Source organism: Symphalangus syndactylus, chromosome 18 (assembly GCF_028878055.3).
Source record: "Symphalangus syndactylus isolate Jambi chromosome 18, NHGRI_mSymSyn1-v2.1_pri, whole genome shotgun sequence".
In the NCBI taxonomy this organism is placed as follows: domain Eukaryota; kingdom Metazoa; phylum Chordata; class Mammalia; order Primates; family Hylobatidae; genus Symphalangus; species Symphalangus syndactylus.
In genome coordinates, this window is record NC_072440.2 from 61,736,990 (window position 1) to 61,756,324 (window position 19,335).

Below are 19,335 nucleotides of genomic sequence, written 5' to 3' on the forward strand. Positions count from 1 at the left end.
ACAGTCAAATTGCTGTGTTTAAAGTCACATGTATGTGGTTAAGTCACTAAGCCAACACAGTTAGGTTCATGTGTTTCATTTTCCTTTCAGTTTTAAAGAATTAATTTTCATTTTCTTTTTGACTTTTTATCATTACAAAAGAAATTTACATGGTTCCCGAGTCAAATCTATAAAATGATATATTTTCAGATGTTAGTATTTTTAAATGTGTCATCCATATCTCTCAGACTGCTTTTTATTGTCTAGAAAATGTTAGGTTTTACCTACTAATGAAGAGAAATAAGACTGTCATTCAGACTGTTAGAAATGATGAGGTATTTTTATGAAAAGAAACATATTCAACCTTGAAACTAGAAACCATTTTTGTTTCCCCTAACAAGGGCTTGTCTGTCAATTTCCCACAGTTTCAAAGCCCCACTGCACAACCCGAATGAAAACACAATGTCATTATGGTTACTGAAATCAATTATATGTCAAGGTTTTCCATTTGCATGCAGCTTCCTTCAGACAAGAATGCTTTCCAGAAAATTTTTATTCCCTTTGGATTTTTTCCCCTGAAAGCTTTTATGATTAATATGACAACAAAAACGCAGCCATGTCTATAACTTTCTTCCATAGATACACAAATAGAATGTACTGAAGCATCACAGGTTGAACTTGCTCATTGCCTTGCAGGACTGGCACAGCCCCGGCTAGAAGCCTCAACCTCATCGTTGCGTGCTCTCCCTCTCTCTTCCATCACTGCTAGTTGCCTCTATGTCCTGCTGATTCCAGCACTCAGGGTCTCAGACATCTATCCTCCCTCTCCTTTCTACTTGGCCTCATCCCTCCACCAGCATCTTTCATGATGGATGGTAGCAACAGCCTAGTTTCCCTGCCACCAGTCCCTCCCCTCCAACCACTCACAATACAGCAACCAAACTGTCTTCCTAGAAAATCACAAGCCTGATAAAGTACCACTTAAAAATTGTGAATGGGGGGCCAGGCACGATGGCTCATGCCTGTAATCCCAACACTTTGGGAGGCTGAGGCGGGGGGATCACGAGGTCAAGAGATCAAGACCGTCCTGGCCAACATGGTGAAACTCTGTCTCTAATAAATACAAAAATTAGCTGGGTGTGGTGGCACGTGCCTGTAGTCCCAGCTACTCCGGAGGCTGAGGCAGGAGAATCGCTTGAACCTAGAAGGCAGAGGTTGCAGTGAGCTGAGACTGCGCCACTGTACTCCAGCCTGGTGACAGGGCAAGACTCCATCTCAAAAATAAATAAATAAATAAAAATAAAAATAAAAAATAAAAAAATTGTCAATGGCCTCCCATCAATCAAGGAACAAAATACAAAATCCTTAGCAGGGAGTAAACACCTTTCATACTCTCATAATCTTACCCTCTCTTTTTTTCTCTCTTTTTTTTTCTAGAAACTCTTTTATGTTCTTCCCACCTCATGGCCTCAGAACATGCTAGAAATTTTTATTCCTCTCTGCCTTTACTCATATTGTTCCCCTACATGGAATGTCCTACATGCTTATCCATTCCTACATCTTCACCTACCCAACTTTTACTCATTCTATGGCACCCAATGAGTTTCAATTACCTCTCCTGTGAATCTATCTCATCTCCCCAACTCCAAATGCAACTAAGCCTTCCCTTCTCCAGCCTTCTGTTACACTGTTGTCAGGCTTTATTTTATCTTCTATAGCAGAGACGAGTTTGTATACCCACTTCTTACTAAGAAGTGTTGTACACCAATAAATTCATCTATATGAAATGGACAAATTCCTAGAAACACACAAACTACCAAACTGACTCAAAAAGAAATAGAAAATCTGGATAGGCTTATAACAAGGTAAGAGATTAAAGCATAATCAAAAAGCTCTCAAAAAGGAAATCCCAGGACTAGATGACTGGTAAATTCTACCAAATATTTAAAGAAGAATGAACACCAATCCTTCCCAAACTCTAGTTAAAAAAAAAAAGAAGAGGAGGGAACACTTCCTAACTCATTGTATGAGGTCAGCATTACTCTGATACCAAAGCCAGATAAAGACATCACAAGAAAAGAAAACTACATACCCACTTCTTACTACAGGATGTGAGTGCCTGTTTCTCACTCAGCTTTGGGCTCTTAGCACCCAGCACAATTCCTGGCACACAGTGAGAAACCATAGAGCCTTCTTTATTCCTGAATAATTTAATGGATAAGGATGGGTGATGTCTGAACTGGAGGGGGTTGTCTGACTTGCAAGGATTTGAATCCCAAGATAGTTTTAGATGGTTATAGAAAGATGTGTTATTCTTAACATCACTCAGAAAGTAAGTCTGTCACATTTAATCAGCTCTGTGATTTCTCTCTTCCAAATTCCCCAAGGGAGGGAGTTGGAGCTGGGTAAAGTTCAAGTTTCACTTAATGAGGTAATGATTTGTCCTCTTTCTTGTGGGAGTGGCTGCAAAGATGAGACGATCGCACAAGAGCCCGAGCATTCCTTGTGTATTTCTAGAACACAGTAGATGACCATACAGAAACATTACTCAGCAGCTGAACTTCTCTCTGGGAAGATCCTTGGGTTGGGACTGGGAACAGGCTAGAGGGACAGAGGATGACCTTTTTTTTTTTTTTTTTATCATTGCTGTTGTTTTATTTGTTTGCATGTTGCAGCACGCAGAACATTAATGGAGGATGAGAGTGCAGTTACTAAGGAGATGTTAGAAGCTTCAGGGAGAAAAGGAAAAGGAAAAGGAAAGGCGAAACAGGTGTCATCACAGAAGTCCTATGGGGATGGGCGATGAGGAATCTTATTAAGTTTTGCTTTTTCATATGTCATGTAAATTCTCTTCCCAGTGTTTCCATAACACTTTGAGTAAAACACCCATTTCTCATTAACATAGTGTGTAGTTAGACTTCAGTTGTTTGTTTTTAAAGATTGATCCCAAGTGCTGAGTCCATTTTAAGGTGCTCTCACAATGAGAGCAGATCTCCCCATTAGAACCCACCTGTATTTAAACGGCAAGCATAATGCTTGATGTACCAACTAGAATGCTTTTAGTTGAAAGAAACAGAACCCCAGCTTAAAATAATGTGAACAGTGAAAGGAATTTATTGATACATGTAAATAAAAATGGGTCAACACTAGTTTCAGGAATGGCTTGATCAGGGTGCTGACTCCATTGCTCTGCAGTTCTCTTGATTTTGCCTTCCTGAACATGATGGTTTACTTTTCAGACTCACTTTTATCATGGTGACAAAATTTCTGGAACAGTTCCATACACCACATCTTCCTGAAGAAAAGTGTCTTTTACCTTGACTATCAGACAAAATCCTAGGTTTCACTCTAACTGAGCAAAGCGGTCACATGCCCATCTCTGAGTCAATCACCATGGCCGAAGGAAGTGCTGTGCTCTGATTGGCTTAGGATAAGATTTGTGCCCATCTCTGAAACAATCCTGTGCAAGAGTAGGATTTTCTGATTGGTTTCATCAATTGGAGGGGCGTTTACCTCTGGAACTGTGAATGGAGTCACTGTCCCCTAAATTATTATACATGACTGCCATGCATTGGGAGTAGAGTCAATACTCTCAAAATCACATGACCCCATGCCTTTGCAGAGCAGATGAATGGATGCCGCTAAAAAAGCCATCAATGTCTTTCTGAATGGGAATTTTCCTTTGGGATGTAAAAAGTGCCTTTCATTCTGGCCTTTGACCCTCCAACACAAAATTAAACCACTCTGCTACTTCTCCAGTGTGCATGGATGTGTCCACACTTTTCTTTGCTTGATATATTTTATCAGTTGCTCCAAATATTAGCAAAAAGCTGTTCATGGACTTGAACATTATTTAGAAACAAACAACCTTTGTGTTGAACATGCCCTTGACAATATACAGTTGTCTACCTTGAATCTTTCGCTCCTTTCATTAGGCTGAATAGCACAATGGTTAGGAATTGGGACTCCGGAATTGGGCTGCCTGATTTTGGAAACTGGTTCTGCCACACACTGGCTGTGGACCTTGAATAATGTACTTAACCTTTCTGGGGCTTGGCTTTTTTATCTGCAAAATGGGGATAATGTGGGCACAAACTTCATAGAGCTGCTATGAGAACCAAATGCTATGATGAATACACAATGTTGGCTCAGTGCCTGGTAAATAGTAAATGCTCCAGAAATGTGATGATGATGATGATGATGATGGTGATGATGATGATGATGATGATGACAAGTAATTGGCCTTGGCTCTTGCTTTGTCCTTACCAGCTAAATAGTCTGACACCACAAATGTAACATTTTCTATAGCTCCAATAACAAAATCTAAGCACTACAGATTCTACACATTTGCTTCTTGTTAAGAATTTACAGATTCACAATCACTTAAGTCGAAAGGAGGCTAAAATCTAAAGTTGGCATTCAAACAACAGTGCTATTGGAAAAATAAATTTAAAAAAGGAAAACTGGGGCTAAATAGCTGAATAGTTAATTGTAGTACTTGAGCTATTAACATATTAATAATGAATTACTAATAACAATGATTAACAGTTTTGATATTTAGATATGAAAGAGTGCCTTCCAGAAGAGTTGTATCTGTCCTGTTTCACAAACAGGCAGCATCATCTGTAGCAGGGTATGGAAAGCAGTCACCAAGCACGAAGACACTAGAGTCATTTATATGATCAAGAAAGGGCTTTGGCCGAGCGCAGTGACTTACGCCTGTAATCCCAGCACTTTGGGAGGCCGAGGTGGGCGGACCATGAGGTCAGGAGTTCAAGACCAGCCTGACCAACATGGTGAAACCCAACTCTATTAAAAATACAAAAATTAGCCAGGCGTGGTGGTGGGCACCTGTAATCCCAGCTACTCAGGAGGCTGAGGCAGGAGAATTGCTTGAACCTGGGAGGCGGAGGTTGCAGTGAGCTAAGATTGCACCACTGCACTCCAGCCTGGGTGACAGAGCGAGACTCTATAAAAAAAATAAATAAATAAAAAAGAAAAAAGAAAAGACTTTAGTTTTTAGGGAAGCAATGCCCTTCTCTCCCTATCTTTTCAAACAGAAATTCAATTTTAAAAATCCTGACCCACTGGGATTTTATTCCCCCTTTCTCTACTCACCAAAGTAGTAGCTCATTAAATCCACATTCCAAAGCCTGCTGTAATCAGAAGGCCCTTTCTGCATCCAGCTCAGCCTTTGTTATATCACATGGCTTTATGTGTCATAGTCATTATAAAAACAACTGATTTAAGAAGATACATGAGTTTTGGAAAACCTCCAGAGGATGCAGAGGTACAGAGCAGTGGTTCTCAAGCTTTGGGAGCTGCTAGAATCTTCTGGGCAGGCAAGTGGGGTAAAGAAGGACTGGCTCAAAATGCAGATTCCTGGCCCCAGCCCCAGAGACCCTAACTTGAAATGTCCAGGGTGGGGCCTGATAGTCTGTACTTTTGTGCCAGCTTCTTGGACAACACTGAAGCAGATGTGGTGTGGATCATTCAAGAACCCTATCTGGAAGCTCAGAGGATCAGACCCTTCCACCTGAAGACAAACCCAACAGCCACTCAGTGTATTTATTTTATGGGGGTACATCACAGGGTATGCATTATGGACTTAATGTTATGTTTCTGTCTCCCTAAAATTCATGTTAAAGCTGTAACTCCCAATGTGATGTTTTTGGAAATGGGAACCTTTGGGAAGTAATTAGGTTTAGATGAAGTCATGGGGGCCAGGTTCCCATGATGGGATCGGTGTTCTTCCTTAGGACACTCTCTCTCTCTCTCTCTTTCTCTCTTCCCCCCACCCCCTCTTCCTATCCCTCTCTATCTCACGCTCTCTCTCCCTCTCTCTGTCTGCCATAGGACACGGTAAGAAGGTGGACACCTGCAAGACAGGAAGAGAGCCCTCACTGGGGAATTGAATCTGCCGGCACCTTGACCTTGGACTTCCAAGTCTCCAGATCTGCGAGAAATAAATTTCTGTTATTTGAGCCACCCAGTCTATGGTATTTTGTGATGGCAGCCTGAGCTGACTAAGACAGTGTGTGAGCATGTGAGTGTGGGGGTGTGATACAAGATGAACCAAAGCCAGCTAAAATCTGCCACAGGCTGAGACAACCCATCAGCCAAAAAACTCCAGGTTCAGGCTACATAATATTGTCAGAGATCATCATGTGCCGGTTTTAAGTAAAATATTTTCTCTTCTCTAAAACTCATGAATTTAAAAACTCATGAATATGCTACTGTGTTGGAATTGTTTACATACTTTGCATTTTATAAAGGAAAGCTTCATTCAATCAATATAGTCAGGCTCTGACTCTGATAATAAACGTTTTAATTTCTCATGTGTTTGAAACCACCCCTATGAACTTTATAAAATTAATCAGGAAAAAAGGGAGGAGGAGAAATGAAAATGAAACAAGACTGTAGCACATTCAGCATTAATCATTAAGTCAGCCTGCTCTCTGACCTGCTTCCTCATATTTGTGTGGTACCTATTGTCCTACAATCACGTAGACTCTGTTACAAGATTATACCTCCCCTTAACTGCTCTATAGATAACAACCTGAACATTACAAAACATTAAGTTTTCCTTTTGAGACAGTCCTTCAGGTCCTGCATACTAATAAGACTATAACACTAGCCAATCTGAAGGACCCAATGAGAATCTGACTGCCAAAGAATGCAGTTTTCACATCCTGATGATTTCATCCCCCTTTCCCTGATCAATCAACAGTCCCAATTCTCTAGTCCCTCACCCTCCATGATCCCCTTAAAAAACCCAGCCCAGAACTCCTTGGGCAAACAGATTTGAGAGTCTCCTCCCATCTCTTCACTCAGTGCCCTATGATCATGGATCTCTCTGTTGCAAACCTTGCTGTCTCAGTGTAATTGGTCTGTTACTGCACAGTGGACATACAAACCTGTTGGTCCTATAACACGATTGTCCTTCTAGGGATGATCAGCAGAACTGTATTTGGCTGAAAGTGTTCTTAGCTGTAGATGCTGGAGGCATCTGAGTTTTAATTATAATATGTACCTAGATGTGGTAGGTACAGGCACATGCATTACATACATTGTATCTGACACCTCTTGGGCACCACTGTGGACTTCTGGCCTCTGCTATTTTTGGGACCCTTGGCCACTGGTTCTATTCCAGTTGCCATGGGGGTGATTGCATGGGCTCTGACCACCTCTATGCAGGGAAAGCTCTGCAGCCCTTGCTCACCTTCAAGTTGATGCTGAGACTTAAGAGCAGCAGAGCTGACTCAGCCACCATTCATAAGCAACTTAAGTTTTTAATGATTGCCCTTTGCAGCAAACCTTTGACAAATCTAGACTGGAAGTTGATGCATCTGTTCCTTCCCCTTCCTGCTCCCAGTTGAATGATCTTTAAACACAGTAATTCATGTAGCCCCACCAAAGATGGTCCCATGAGAGGGGCAACCAGTAGCTCTTGATACTGAGAGATGACCAGACAGGATCACATGCTTGTGTTGTCTCTCCTTTCTTGCCTGTCTCATTCCTCTTTTCCTTCACTCATATTTCCCTGGGACTGCACCCCCACTTGTAAAAGAGCGATACATAAGCCTTTGCCTCATGTTCTGCTTTCTGGGAAATGCAGGCTAATGCACATGGACATATGAACTCCATAAGGGCAGAGACTTTTGTCTGTTTTGTTCACTGTTGCATCTTCAGCACTTACTGGCACATAGTAGGAGCTTAACCAATATTTGCTAAATGAAAAGTAAATATGCCAGGCTCTGTGCTAATGTTATTTCATTTTCACAACAACCCTGTGACATACGTACTATGATTATCTGTATTTTATAGGTGAGGAAAGAGTCTCAGAGGGGTCAAGCAACTGGCTCAAGGTCACTTAGCAAGAAACTGATAGAGCTGGGATGGGAATACAGGAGATCTGAGCCACGTTCAAAATGGAAGTTGTACATTCATGCCACTAATCAGCTAACCAAACTGTTACCTTCTCATTTTAGAGATCTTCCACCTTCCTTTTTCCTTTTTGTAAAAAAAAAAAAACACATAATGTAAAATGTACCACCTCAACCATTTTTAATGTACAATTCAGTGGCATTCGTTTACTCGTGTTATTGTATAACCATAACCACCATCCATCTCCAGAAGTCTTCATCTTGCAAAACTGAAACTCTGTACCAATTAAACAATAACTCCCATCTCCCCTTTCCCCGTAGCCCTTGGCAACTACCATTCTATTTCCTGTCTATGAATTTGCCTATTCTGGGCACTTCATTGAAATAGAATCACACAGTATTTGTCTTTTTGTGACTGGCTGATTTCATTTAGCATAATATATTCAAGGTTCATCCATGTTGTAGCATGTGTCATAATTTCCTTCTGTTTTAAGGCTGAAGAGTATTCCACTGTACAGATTGATGACATTTTGTTTATCCATGCATCGCTGGATAGACCCTTGGGTTGTTTCCCCATTTAGCTATTGTGAATAATGCTGCTATCAATATGGGTGTACAAATAGCTCTTTGAGACCCTGTTTTCAACTCTTTTGGGTTTATATGCAGAAGTGGATTCCACTTTCTCTTTTATACCACTCACTGCATAATGGTCAAAGAGTCTTGTGCCTCTGATTCTCCACCCTCCTCCTCCCCCAAGCTTCATCACTCCTAGCCAAGGGCCTTTAATTATTCTCTCTGGTGTGGTGGGAAAGAAACAAGGGAAATGACAGGAAGGCACCAGGGATGCAGATGTAGTAGGGATGGATGAAATGTTAAGGGGCCAGAAGTGAAGACTAATGGAAATGGGATGGGAAGGTGAGGATTGGAGAGCAGGATCCTTCCACCCCAGTGAAACCACCACAAGAACCTTCTTAGGGCCCGTCATGATCTGTGAATATTCAAGGACTCCACTGGCAGCAGGTCACTGCCTCCCAGGAGGTCTTGCCACCTCTCTGGGCCTCAGTTTTCATGAGCGTAAAACACGTGGCTTAGATAAGTTTAGGGATCTGAACCGGTAGTTTTAAACTCTTATGATATGTCACAACCTGTGCTAAGCACGTTTCATGTATTATCTCATTTAATTCTCTCAGTGCTCCCATGAGGTAAGGGTGGTCCTCATTTTACAGATGAGGAAACAGAAGCACAGGGTGAATGAATAACTTGCCAGGAAATGCTAGAATTTGTATCACAGAGTTTGCATCTAAGCTCTCTGGACATAGTCACTAACCTGTGCTGCCAACTGGCCACAGGCCAGCCTTGGAGATCCCTAAGCCAGGCAGTTCCAGTCCTTTGGCTACCTGTTGTCATCCCTCTTCCCGCAGCCCTACTATTGAAGACTATTAGGATTCCCAGAAACGGGAGCATGGTGAGACGGGGAGGGAGAGATGCTACTGACAGCATTGCTCTCTCCCTACAAGGAGAAATTACTAACTTGGCCAAATCATATAGAGTAGGGTGAAACTAGGCTTAAAAAATGAAGTTAAATATAAATGAATGAATAAATAAAAAGATATGCAGGGCTGGCGCAGTGGCTCATGCCTGTAATCCCAGCACTTTGGGAGGCTGATGCGGATGGATCACACGGTCAGGATATAGAGACAATCCTGGTCAACATGGTGAAACCCCGTCTCTACTAAAAATACAAAAATTATCTGGGCGTGGTGGCGCATGCCGGTAGTCCCAGCTATTCAGGAGGCTGAGGCAGGAGAATCGCTTGAAGGCAGGAGGCAGAGGTTGCAGTGAGCTGAGATCATGCCACTGCACTCCTGCCTGGCAACAGTGCAAGACTCCATCTCAAAAAAAAAAGGTATGCAGAAAGAGAGGTAAGCAGACTGAGAACCCATATTCTGCTTTATTACCTTTTAGTTTCAAATTTCAGTTGATGGCCAAAACCTTCCTGAATTTGCCAAAGAAACAAACCCAAAGTCTCTGAATTTAGCAATTTTGGAACTCTTAAAAACAGAAATTTGTCTTTGCATTTATCTACATAAGCTTTTAAACTTTCCAGGACCCTTCCAGCCTTCTATAGTGGAAAGCGCGAGAAGGTCTGATTTCTGGTTTTAGCTGTGTGACCTTGTGCCAGTCACATGCCCTCTCTGGGCCTCAGTTTCCCTGTGTATCAAACAGTGGTTGGCCTGGATAGACCTTAAAGTCCATTCAAGCCATGGCCTGATTTTATGTTCTGGTGCCCATTTCAGCCTCATGATTTATGACTGATGTAGGCGAAGCAGGCACAAGTCTTTGTAAATGACATAGAAGGAAATAGAGGCCAAGAGAGGTGAAGTCATAGTTAACAGTCACTGGCAAGGCTGGGACAGGGACTCCAGCCAGAGTTCTGGGCCATTAACCTGTGGACCTCATAGTCATGTGAACAAGATAGAAGATAAAACCATTAATGTTTTCCTGAGCCTAAGCAAGATACTAGCTCATTCCCTGGCCTCAGCCCAGAGCCTGGCATAGAGTAGGTGCTCAATAAATACTTGCAGATCAATAAAGGAATAGATGTGAAAGCATAAAGACATTGAAACCAAAACATTTTTACCTGCTTTTTAAAGGTAATTTAAAATAACTTTTTTGTTTTAGAATAGTCTTAGATTTACTGAAAAATTGCAAAGGGAGTGCAGACTGCTCCAACAAACCACACACCCAGTTTCCCCTATTGTTAACATCTTACATTCAGATGATGCACTATTCACAATTAATGAACTAATATTAATACATCATTACTGCTATGGTTTGGATGTCCCCTCCAAAACTTAGGTTGAAATTTAATTGCCATTGTGATGGTATTAAGAGGTGGGACCACTTAAGAGGTGATTTGATCATGAGGACTTTGTCTTCATGAATGGATTAATGCTGTCATGGGGGAGATAGGTTAGCTATTGCAGGAGTGGGCTCCTGATAAAAGGATGAGTTCAGCCTGATTTCCTTTTCCTCACATGCTCACTTACTCTTCCACCTTTTGCCATGGTATGACACAGCACAAAGGTCCTTGCCAGATACTGGTGCCATGCTCTTGGACTTTCCAGCTTGCAGAATCATGAGCCAAATAAATTTCTTTTCTTTACAAATTACCCAATCTATGTTATTGTGTTATAGCAACATAAAATGGACTAAAACCGTTATTAACTACAGTCTGTACTTTTTTCAGATTTCTTTAGTTGTTACCTAATGTTCTTTTTCCGGTCCATAGTTTCATCCAGGATACCATATTACACTCATTACTTAGGCAATTGTTAAACTTCCCCTGAGCCCCATATTGCTCCTCTTGTTCACTATTGCCCTACTTCAATCCAGCTTCCACGTTGGAGCCAGCAAGATATTTAAAATACAAGAACCTGATCATTTACCCCACCCTTTGCTTCAAGAAGTCCCCCATGACTTTGAGGAAAGAGATGCAATTGGTTAAATGAGTACCCAAGGCATTTTATAGCCTTTAAGGACCTGAATCTTCCACTCTGTCTTTTCTGTGTTGTAAGATGCTGTCAATTGCAAGTTGTGGCAAACCCACTTCAAATGGCCTTAAACAATAAAGAGTATTGGCTTATGTGATAATTAATTGTATGTGTCAGTTTCACTGGGCTAAGGGATACACAGATAGCTGGTAAAACATTATTTCTGGTGTGTCTATGAGGGTGTTGCTGGAATAGATTAGCATTTGAATCAGTCGACTGAGTAAAGAAGATCCACCTTCAATTATGTAGGTGGGCACCATCCAATCCATTGAGGGCCTGAATAGACCAAAAAGGCAGAGAAAGGGAGAATTTTCTCTGTTTGAGCTGGGACATCTGTCTTCTTCTGTCCTCGAACATCAGTGATTCTGGCTCTCAAGCCTTTGGACTCAAAGTGGGACTTACACCATTGGCACCCCTGGTTTTGGGGCCTTCAACTTCGGATAGAAACTACACCACCAGCTTTCCTGGGCATCCAGCTTGCAGACAGCAGAGCATGGGACATCTCAGTCTCCACAGTCACATGAGCCAATCGCTCATAATAAATCTCTTTCTATATATCTCTCTATATAGAAATATATGTATTTCTGCTTGTTTCTGTTTCTTTGGAGAACCCTGAGTAACACAGCTTATATAAATGAAAAGTCAAACAGGAATGTGGGCTTCAGGCATAGTTTAATCCAGAGGTTTACTCTATCAGCAGGGCTCAGCTCCCTTTCCCTTCTCCTCCAGTCTGCCTTTCTATGTCCATTGATTTTGTCCTTCCTAGAACAGATTCTTACCTGGCAGCAACATAGCCCCAGAGTTCCATGACTCATATCCACACTCCAACACCTAGAAGAAAAAAGAACAAGCTTTTTTTCTAGTAAAGAGCTCTGGGATTCACTCTGACTGGACTAGCTGAGATCTCATGTCTATGATTGGCCATACCAGTTGGTTCAGGGATTATCACAAGTATTACTAGCATAGCCTTTATTGCATTGAACTACAATTCTGATTTTCTCATTGGTGTCTCCAGTAGATGGTGTTATGTTATTCTCCTTCATATCCGCACTGCCTAGGACATAGTCATACTCAAGAAATGTGAATTGGATTTTCAAAGCACAGGGTTAGTTGTCCTCTTCTCTTACCAAACTCTTGTGCTAGCTTAATCCGGGCCTCAGCAGTCTGTAGGCATAAAAAGTGCCCCATTAATAGTTGTAAATACATAAATAAATACCAGCTTGACTGCCTCTTGGCTCCATAGGACCTCAGCTCTTACAATTTCCTCCACAGCCGGGTATTCAAGCCCATCTCAGGGGCTGTCTCAGACAGGTTTACAAACATGATTAGTATGTTCCCTGTGGAACAGGCAGGTACCACTGTCCTTACCAAGTACCATGTCTTTGCTGGGTGCTGCAGTGTCTATCTTTGGGTCTCCATGGAGATCATGGGAGAGTTGTGGGGGGGTGCATACACCTTCTCCCTCCTCCTTGTAGTTGATGGGTCCTGCAGCAGTGGGCTCAGGCTCCAGTGTGTTGCAGAGGTCTGCATGGAGCCCATTGTCCATTCTTCTTTGCTGCCCTCGCTCCTCCGGGGCCCCAGACATGATCCCGTGGACTGGGCCTAAGTAAGAGACCAGAGATGGTTATCTCACTCCACTCAGAATCTCTTCTCTCTGGCCCTGAGATGTGGGATTGGAGCCAAGCCTGTCCTGCTAGATTTCTATTCCTCTGTCCTTTGCACTCGGAGCTTCTTGGCTGCACACAGAGACTGCCTCACTGACAATCAGAACTTCCTGGAAGTATCTGGACCTCTGCAGTGGCCACAGCCTAGGCCTCACCCATGAGGAGTATGCTAGCAAGGATGCCTCAGGGTGTATAGTACCTTCCAGGTGCAGCAGAGAACGCTGGCCACTGTGCCTTGATTTTTCTGGGCCTTCTGTTGAAATGGGGCAATATTTCCAACCTCTCAGTGTTCTCTAGGGGGTCAAATGGGATAAAGGACTTGAAAATCCACAGATGATACCTCTTATTTTTCAGGCTGATTTAGGCCCAGCACACTAGACATGCACAGTGCTTATAAATACCTCCCTGGGTATTATCAAACACTTCTAATTACCAAACACACCTGCTTTTCTCAGAAGATGTAGGCTCCTAAAAACAAGAGCTATATATGTATGATTTGTATTTGTATATTTAGTCCCCAAACTAAGTTTAGTACAGTATAGACAAAATCAATCAACCAAGCAAGCAAGCAAAGCTGAGATTTATTGTGCACATACTATGTACCAGATTTTACATCAAGCACTTTCTTTTTTTTTCTTTGAGACGGAGTTTTGCTCTTGTTCCGCAGGCTGGAGTGCAGTGGCACAATCTCAGCTCACTGCAACTTCCACCTCCCGGGTTCAAGCAATTCTCCTGTCTCAGCCTCCTGAGTAGCTGGGATTACAGGGGCCTGCCACCATGCCCAGCTAATTTTTTGTATTTTTAGTAGAGATGGGGGTTCACCAGGTTTGCCAGGCTGGTCTTGAACTCCTGACCTCAGGTGATCCACCCACCTGGGCCTCCCAAAGTCCTGGGATTACAGGCATGAGCCACCATGCCAGGCCTACATCAAGTACTTTCTATTCACCATGTCATTGAACCTTTACAGCAGTCTCACAAAGGAAGGACTAACTTTCTACATAAGCAAACAGAGGCCTGGTGGGTGGTATGGTGTAGCAACTTATCCAAGGTCACTCAGCAAGTAGGTAGCAGAGCTGGGATTTGAATCTGGGTCTCTCTGACTATTAAGCATACATTTATATCCCATGTAAACATGTTTCCTAAAGACTATCTTTCTTCAAATCCATAGGTTGTGGATTCAAAGATAGACCATCTATCTTTGAATCCACAACCTGTGAACACAGTTCTTCTCAGTACATAGAACATGCCAAATGAATGCTTGATTGATAAAATGAAGAAATATAAAAGAATGATAGCTAGCTAGCAAGATAAAGATAGAGACAGATAGATACATAGAGACAGATAGATGGATAGAAAGATGATAGATATAGACAGACAGGATGGATAGATAGGTAGGTATGTAGGTAGATAGATAGATAGATAGATAGATAGATCGATCGATCGATCTACTGATACGTTAGGCGAGAAAGCAAAGGATTCTTTACAGATGGTCTTTCTTCTAAGACCTTGCATCTGATCTTCAAAGCATCTCCCATAACATCATCTGAATGCCCCTGGAACAGAAAGGTCATGTAGGATCAACATCAAGGTGAGGTCTCCATGGTTTGTTTGCCAACAACACTGGATGTGGCTTACCCATCTTTACCAGGAGAGTTTGTATTACAGGACAAGGGAAGCTTATCCAACCTCGGGGTCTAGAGCCTGAAGGACATTAGAATGTAGAAGCTTCATTCCATGATGACAAGTAATCCAGGTGGGGAGGGGTATGCACAAGACTAGAAAATGAGACAATCTCGGCCGGGCGCGGTGGCTCATGCCTGTAATCCCAGCACTTTGGGAGGCCGAGGTGGGTAGATCACGAGTTCAGGAGATCGAGACCATCCTGGATAACATGGTGAAACCCTGTCTCTACTAAAAATACAAAAAATTAGCCAGGTGTGGTGGTGTGCACCTGTAGTCCCAGCCATTCGGGTGGCGGAGGCGGGAGAATGGCGTGAACCCAGGAGGTGGAGCTTGCCATGAGCCGAGATCGCACCACTGCACTCCAGCCTGGGTGACAGAGCGAGACTCCGTCTCAAAAAAAAAAAAAAGAAAAAAAAGAAAGAAAATGAGACAATCTCATTGTCAACATTGCACAGGCATGTAGGAGTTCTTCCACTTGACCCATTTCTGTGTACTGTTGACCTCGGAACAACACAGGTTTGAAATGTGCAGGTTCACGTATGGGTGGATTTTATTCTGTCTCTGCCACCCTGAGACAGCAAGACCAACCCCTCCTAATCTTCCTCTTCCTCAGCCTACTCAGCGTGAAGACAATGAGGATGAAAACCTTTATGATGATCCACTTAATAAATGTTTTATTTTATTTTCCTTATGATTTCCTTAAAATTTTCTTTTCTCTAGCTTACACTATCATGAGAATATAATATAAAATATGAATAGCATCCAAAATATATGCTAATTGACAATGTTATTGGTAAGGCTTCTGGTCAACAGTAGGCTATCAGTCATTAAGATTTTGGGGAGTCAGGCCAGGCATAGTGGCTCATGCCTGTAATCTTAGCACTTTGAAAGGCTGAGGCTGGAAGATTGCTTGAGCCCAGGAGTTCGAGACCAGCCTGGGTAACAAATCAAGACCCCATCTCTACAAAAGATACAAAAATTAGCCAGGCACAGAGGCATGTGCCTGTAGTCCCAGCTAATCAGGAGGCTGAGGCAGAAGAATTGCTTGAGCGCAGGAGATTGAGGCTGCAGTGAGCTATAATCACTCTGTTGCACTCCAGCCTGGGCAATAGAGCAAGACTCTGTCTCTAAAAACTACAGATAAAATAAATAATTTTTAAAAAAGATTTTGGGGATTAAAAATGTATACCTAGATTTTCAAATGCATAGAGTCAACTTAGATTTTCAACCCATGTATTGGTCAAGGATCAATTGTACAATCGAAAGCAAGGCTGACCTATTAGAGCCTGGCTAGAAGGATTTAATTTCTGCAATCACCCAAAATTCTATGTGGCCATTTTGCCAGGAAGGACAGCCCCCTGGCAAGTTCCAAGAGCACCAAAATGTGAAAAGTGATCTGGACTGGGAGTGAGGAGGCATACAACATGGTCCCAGTTCTGCCACTAATAGGCTATGTGACTCTGAACCCAGGGACTCAGTTTCACCCCCATCTACTTATTATCCCAACTCCAAATGCTATGACATCATGTCAATAGCTTGAAATTGGCCATGGTGGTAGTATTTACACCACAGAAATTAGCCAATGCTAAATCAGAGCCTTTTTTTTGAAAGCCAGTTAGTCAACATTTGCTAGCACACCACTGGAAGGGGCCAAAATGTATTCAACACCTAGTAAATGTCAGGTACCTAATGTATACCATCCCTTCTTTTTTCTTTTACTTACTTACTTATTTATTTATTTATTTATTTATTTATTTATTTATTTTGAGATGGAGTTTCACATTGTTGCCTGGGCTGGAATGCAATGGCATGATCTTGGTTCATTGCAACCTCTGCTTCCCAGGTTCAAGCGATTCTCCTGTCTCAGCCTCCTGAGTAGCTGAGATTACAGGCGCCCACCACCACGCCCGGCTAATTTTTTGTATTTTTAGCAGAGGCGGGGTTTCATTATGATGGCCAGGCTGGTCTCGAACTCCTGACCTCGTGATTCGCCTGCCTTGGCCTCCCAAAGTGCTACGTTTACAGGCGTGAGCCACCGTGCCCAGCCGGCAATGTACACTATTTCTTCCAACACTCAAAACCTCATGACAAATTCTGTGAGGCTCAAAGAGATTCACTAACGTGCCCATTGTCACCCAGCAACTAGGAGATGAGGCTGATATCAAACACAGGACTTAACCCAAAACCCATGATATCTTTCCATCTCCATACTTGCCTCTCTGAATTTGGAAAGGCAAATATGACAAGAAGCCACAAGTATAGCTGGGTCACACCCTTGAAAGGTACTCTGAGGCTAGAGGGGTGTCCGCAATAAAAGTGCCAGTTCTTGTTTCTCTATCAAACAAAAATTCTCTGATATTCTCAATTGTCCTTAAGATTTTCCAGTTCATGCTGTCAATGCAGAATTGACCCAGAATCTACTTTTTCCATTCCACTCCCCCGGTGGCTTTTGTATTACATGAAATTTGAGTCAAATTATTTGGAGCCTTTGGCAAATGTCAATTTAAGGGGCTTACTTTGGGTATTGAAGGTCAATAACACTGTAAATTTACCACTGTGCAAGGCTGTTTGATGTATGTATCATGCCTGAGTCCATCAGAGGACATGTGCATGCATGTTTGGTGGTAGGTAAACTCTGCAATTCCCATCATTGACACTGCTATCAATGACAGGTTTTATGTAAGCCAATTCAGGGGGGAAATATACAATTTCATGCAAGCACACCACCACCTTTGTTTATTAATGGTTTACTCCCCCAAAGACTGTCCTTCTTTCTCTTTCACCAAGAAGAAATAGCTCTCAACTGAGTCTTTTTGATAGCAATCCAGCAGAAACAAATGATGGGGTTCATCATCAAAGAAGTTTTGAACAAAAGCCACATGCCCTTATTGAGATAAATTGAATGACCAGAACAGTGATTTTTTTTTCATGGTCCCTGTAATTTTAAGGCAGCTCATGCATCTGCCACTTATTCAAGATTGAATCAAGGTGAGCTTATTGGTTTTCCTGTGACCGCAAGGATGACCTTCTCACTCCGTGCATGACTGACTTTTAATCTATGGCAGACATTCAATGGCTTTGTAGCAGAAATGGTTCAGTCCTAAGTCAGGCTCTTCCTGGAAATGTCTCTCTGGACCCTTTCTGGGAATGCCATTGAGCAACCTAGATTTTCCTTGTAGCTTGACTCCCCACTCCTTAAATTATATGCCATTAAGCTCAATGAGCCCAATTAAGTACATGTGGGTGGAAATCCCTATCACATAGATTGTCTCCCAGCCAATGTGGCTGATGGCCCATCTGCAGCATTTCACCACTGGGATACAGCACTTTAAAGTGAAGCAGTCTCCGACTCCTTGGTAACAAGGGTGGAAATATTTAAGGAGGAAGATTTCAGCTTGAAAGGTGTGTAGCTCGTGGCTGTGAAGAGCTGTGTGTGCTCTACAGTTAGAGAGTAAATGCCAGGAATCTAAATGGGTTTGTCCCTGACTTGCTGTGGGAGTTTAGCCAAGTCACTCATTATGATCTGGGTCTCAGATTTCCTGTCTATAAAGTATGAGGGTTGGGCTTAACCAGTGGTGGAGAAATCAAATGGCTTCAGAGGCAAAGCAGGTAAAGAAGTGATTTCAGAGGGCTGGATTAAGAATTTAGGGAAACCAGAAAGTGCATGCCCCACGTAAGAGAAAACCATCAACAATATCAACAAGGATAATACAAATAATAGTAATAACAGGGATCACAGTTGAGCGCTTATTATTCCAGGCACTACCCTAAACCCTTTCCATGTATTAACTCGTGTTTCTCATAACACCCTCTGAGGTAAGCCCTATTACCATTTTACGAATGAGGAAACGGAGGCACAGAGATGTTCAGAAACTGGCCCCAGAGTCACACAGCTGATAAATGAGAAAGAGTTCCTCTTTGGGTAAGATTAGGAATGGGCCGGGCACGGTGGCTCACGCCTGTAATCCCAGCACTTTGGGAGGCCGAGGCAGGCCGATCATGAGGTCAGGAGATCGAGACCATCCTGGCTAACACGGTGAAACCCCGTCTCTAAATGCAAAAAATTAGCCGGGCATGGTGGCAGGTGCCTGTAGTGCCAGCTACTCGGGAGGCTGAGGCAGGAAAATGGCGTGAACCCGGGAGGTGGAGCTTGCAGTGAGCCGAGGTCACACCACTACACTCCAGCCTGGGTGACAGAGGGAGATTCCGTCTCAAAAAAAAAAAAAGATTAGGAATACATTGACAGTTTTCAACATTTAGACTAGGAGGTCTCCAAAATCCTTCCAGCTCTAGCAGTCTGAATCTCTATGGAATGCAGTCTGCACACAGTAGGTGTTCTGTAAAGATTAGTCAGATAAATAAGAGTCAAATTTTTGGTACTAAGCAGCAGTTACTGATCAGTTATATGTCAAACTCCATGGTAAGGACCTGTAGACATTCATCCATTGATCGGCCCAAACTCATTTGCAGGTGATGAATCTGAGGTTCTATATAAGATGCACTGGGTCAAGTTCACATAGCTAGGCGTGATGAACCTGGGGTTTAGCTCCAATTCTAAACCATGCTATC

The 19,335-nt window shown here is 42.6% G+C and overlaps 1 protein-coding gene across 6 annotated transcripts in view; it reads right to left on the reverse strand.

Annotated features, from left to right (window-relative positions):
* Nucleotides 1–12,074: 12,074 nt before the first annotated feature.
* LOC134733535 (serine/threonine-protein kinase Nek4-like) overlaps nt 12,075–19,335 on the reverse strand; it is a 56,439-nt gene continuing 49,178 nt past the window's right edge. For all 6 annotated transcript variants that reach the window (XR_010117121.1, XR_010117120.1, XR_010117119.1 and 3 more), the window contains 2 exons: nt 12,788–13,021; nt 12,075–12,250 (listed from right to left, as the gene is read on the reverse strand). Coding sequence is in view for 2 of the 6 variants with exons in the window: in XM_063623427.1 (XP_063479497.1) it covers nt 12,231–12,250; nt 12,788–13,021 (254 nt within the window). In the remaining 4 variants the exon portion in view is untranslated. The remainder of the gene's footprint in view (nt 12,251–12,787; nt 13,022–19,335) is intronic.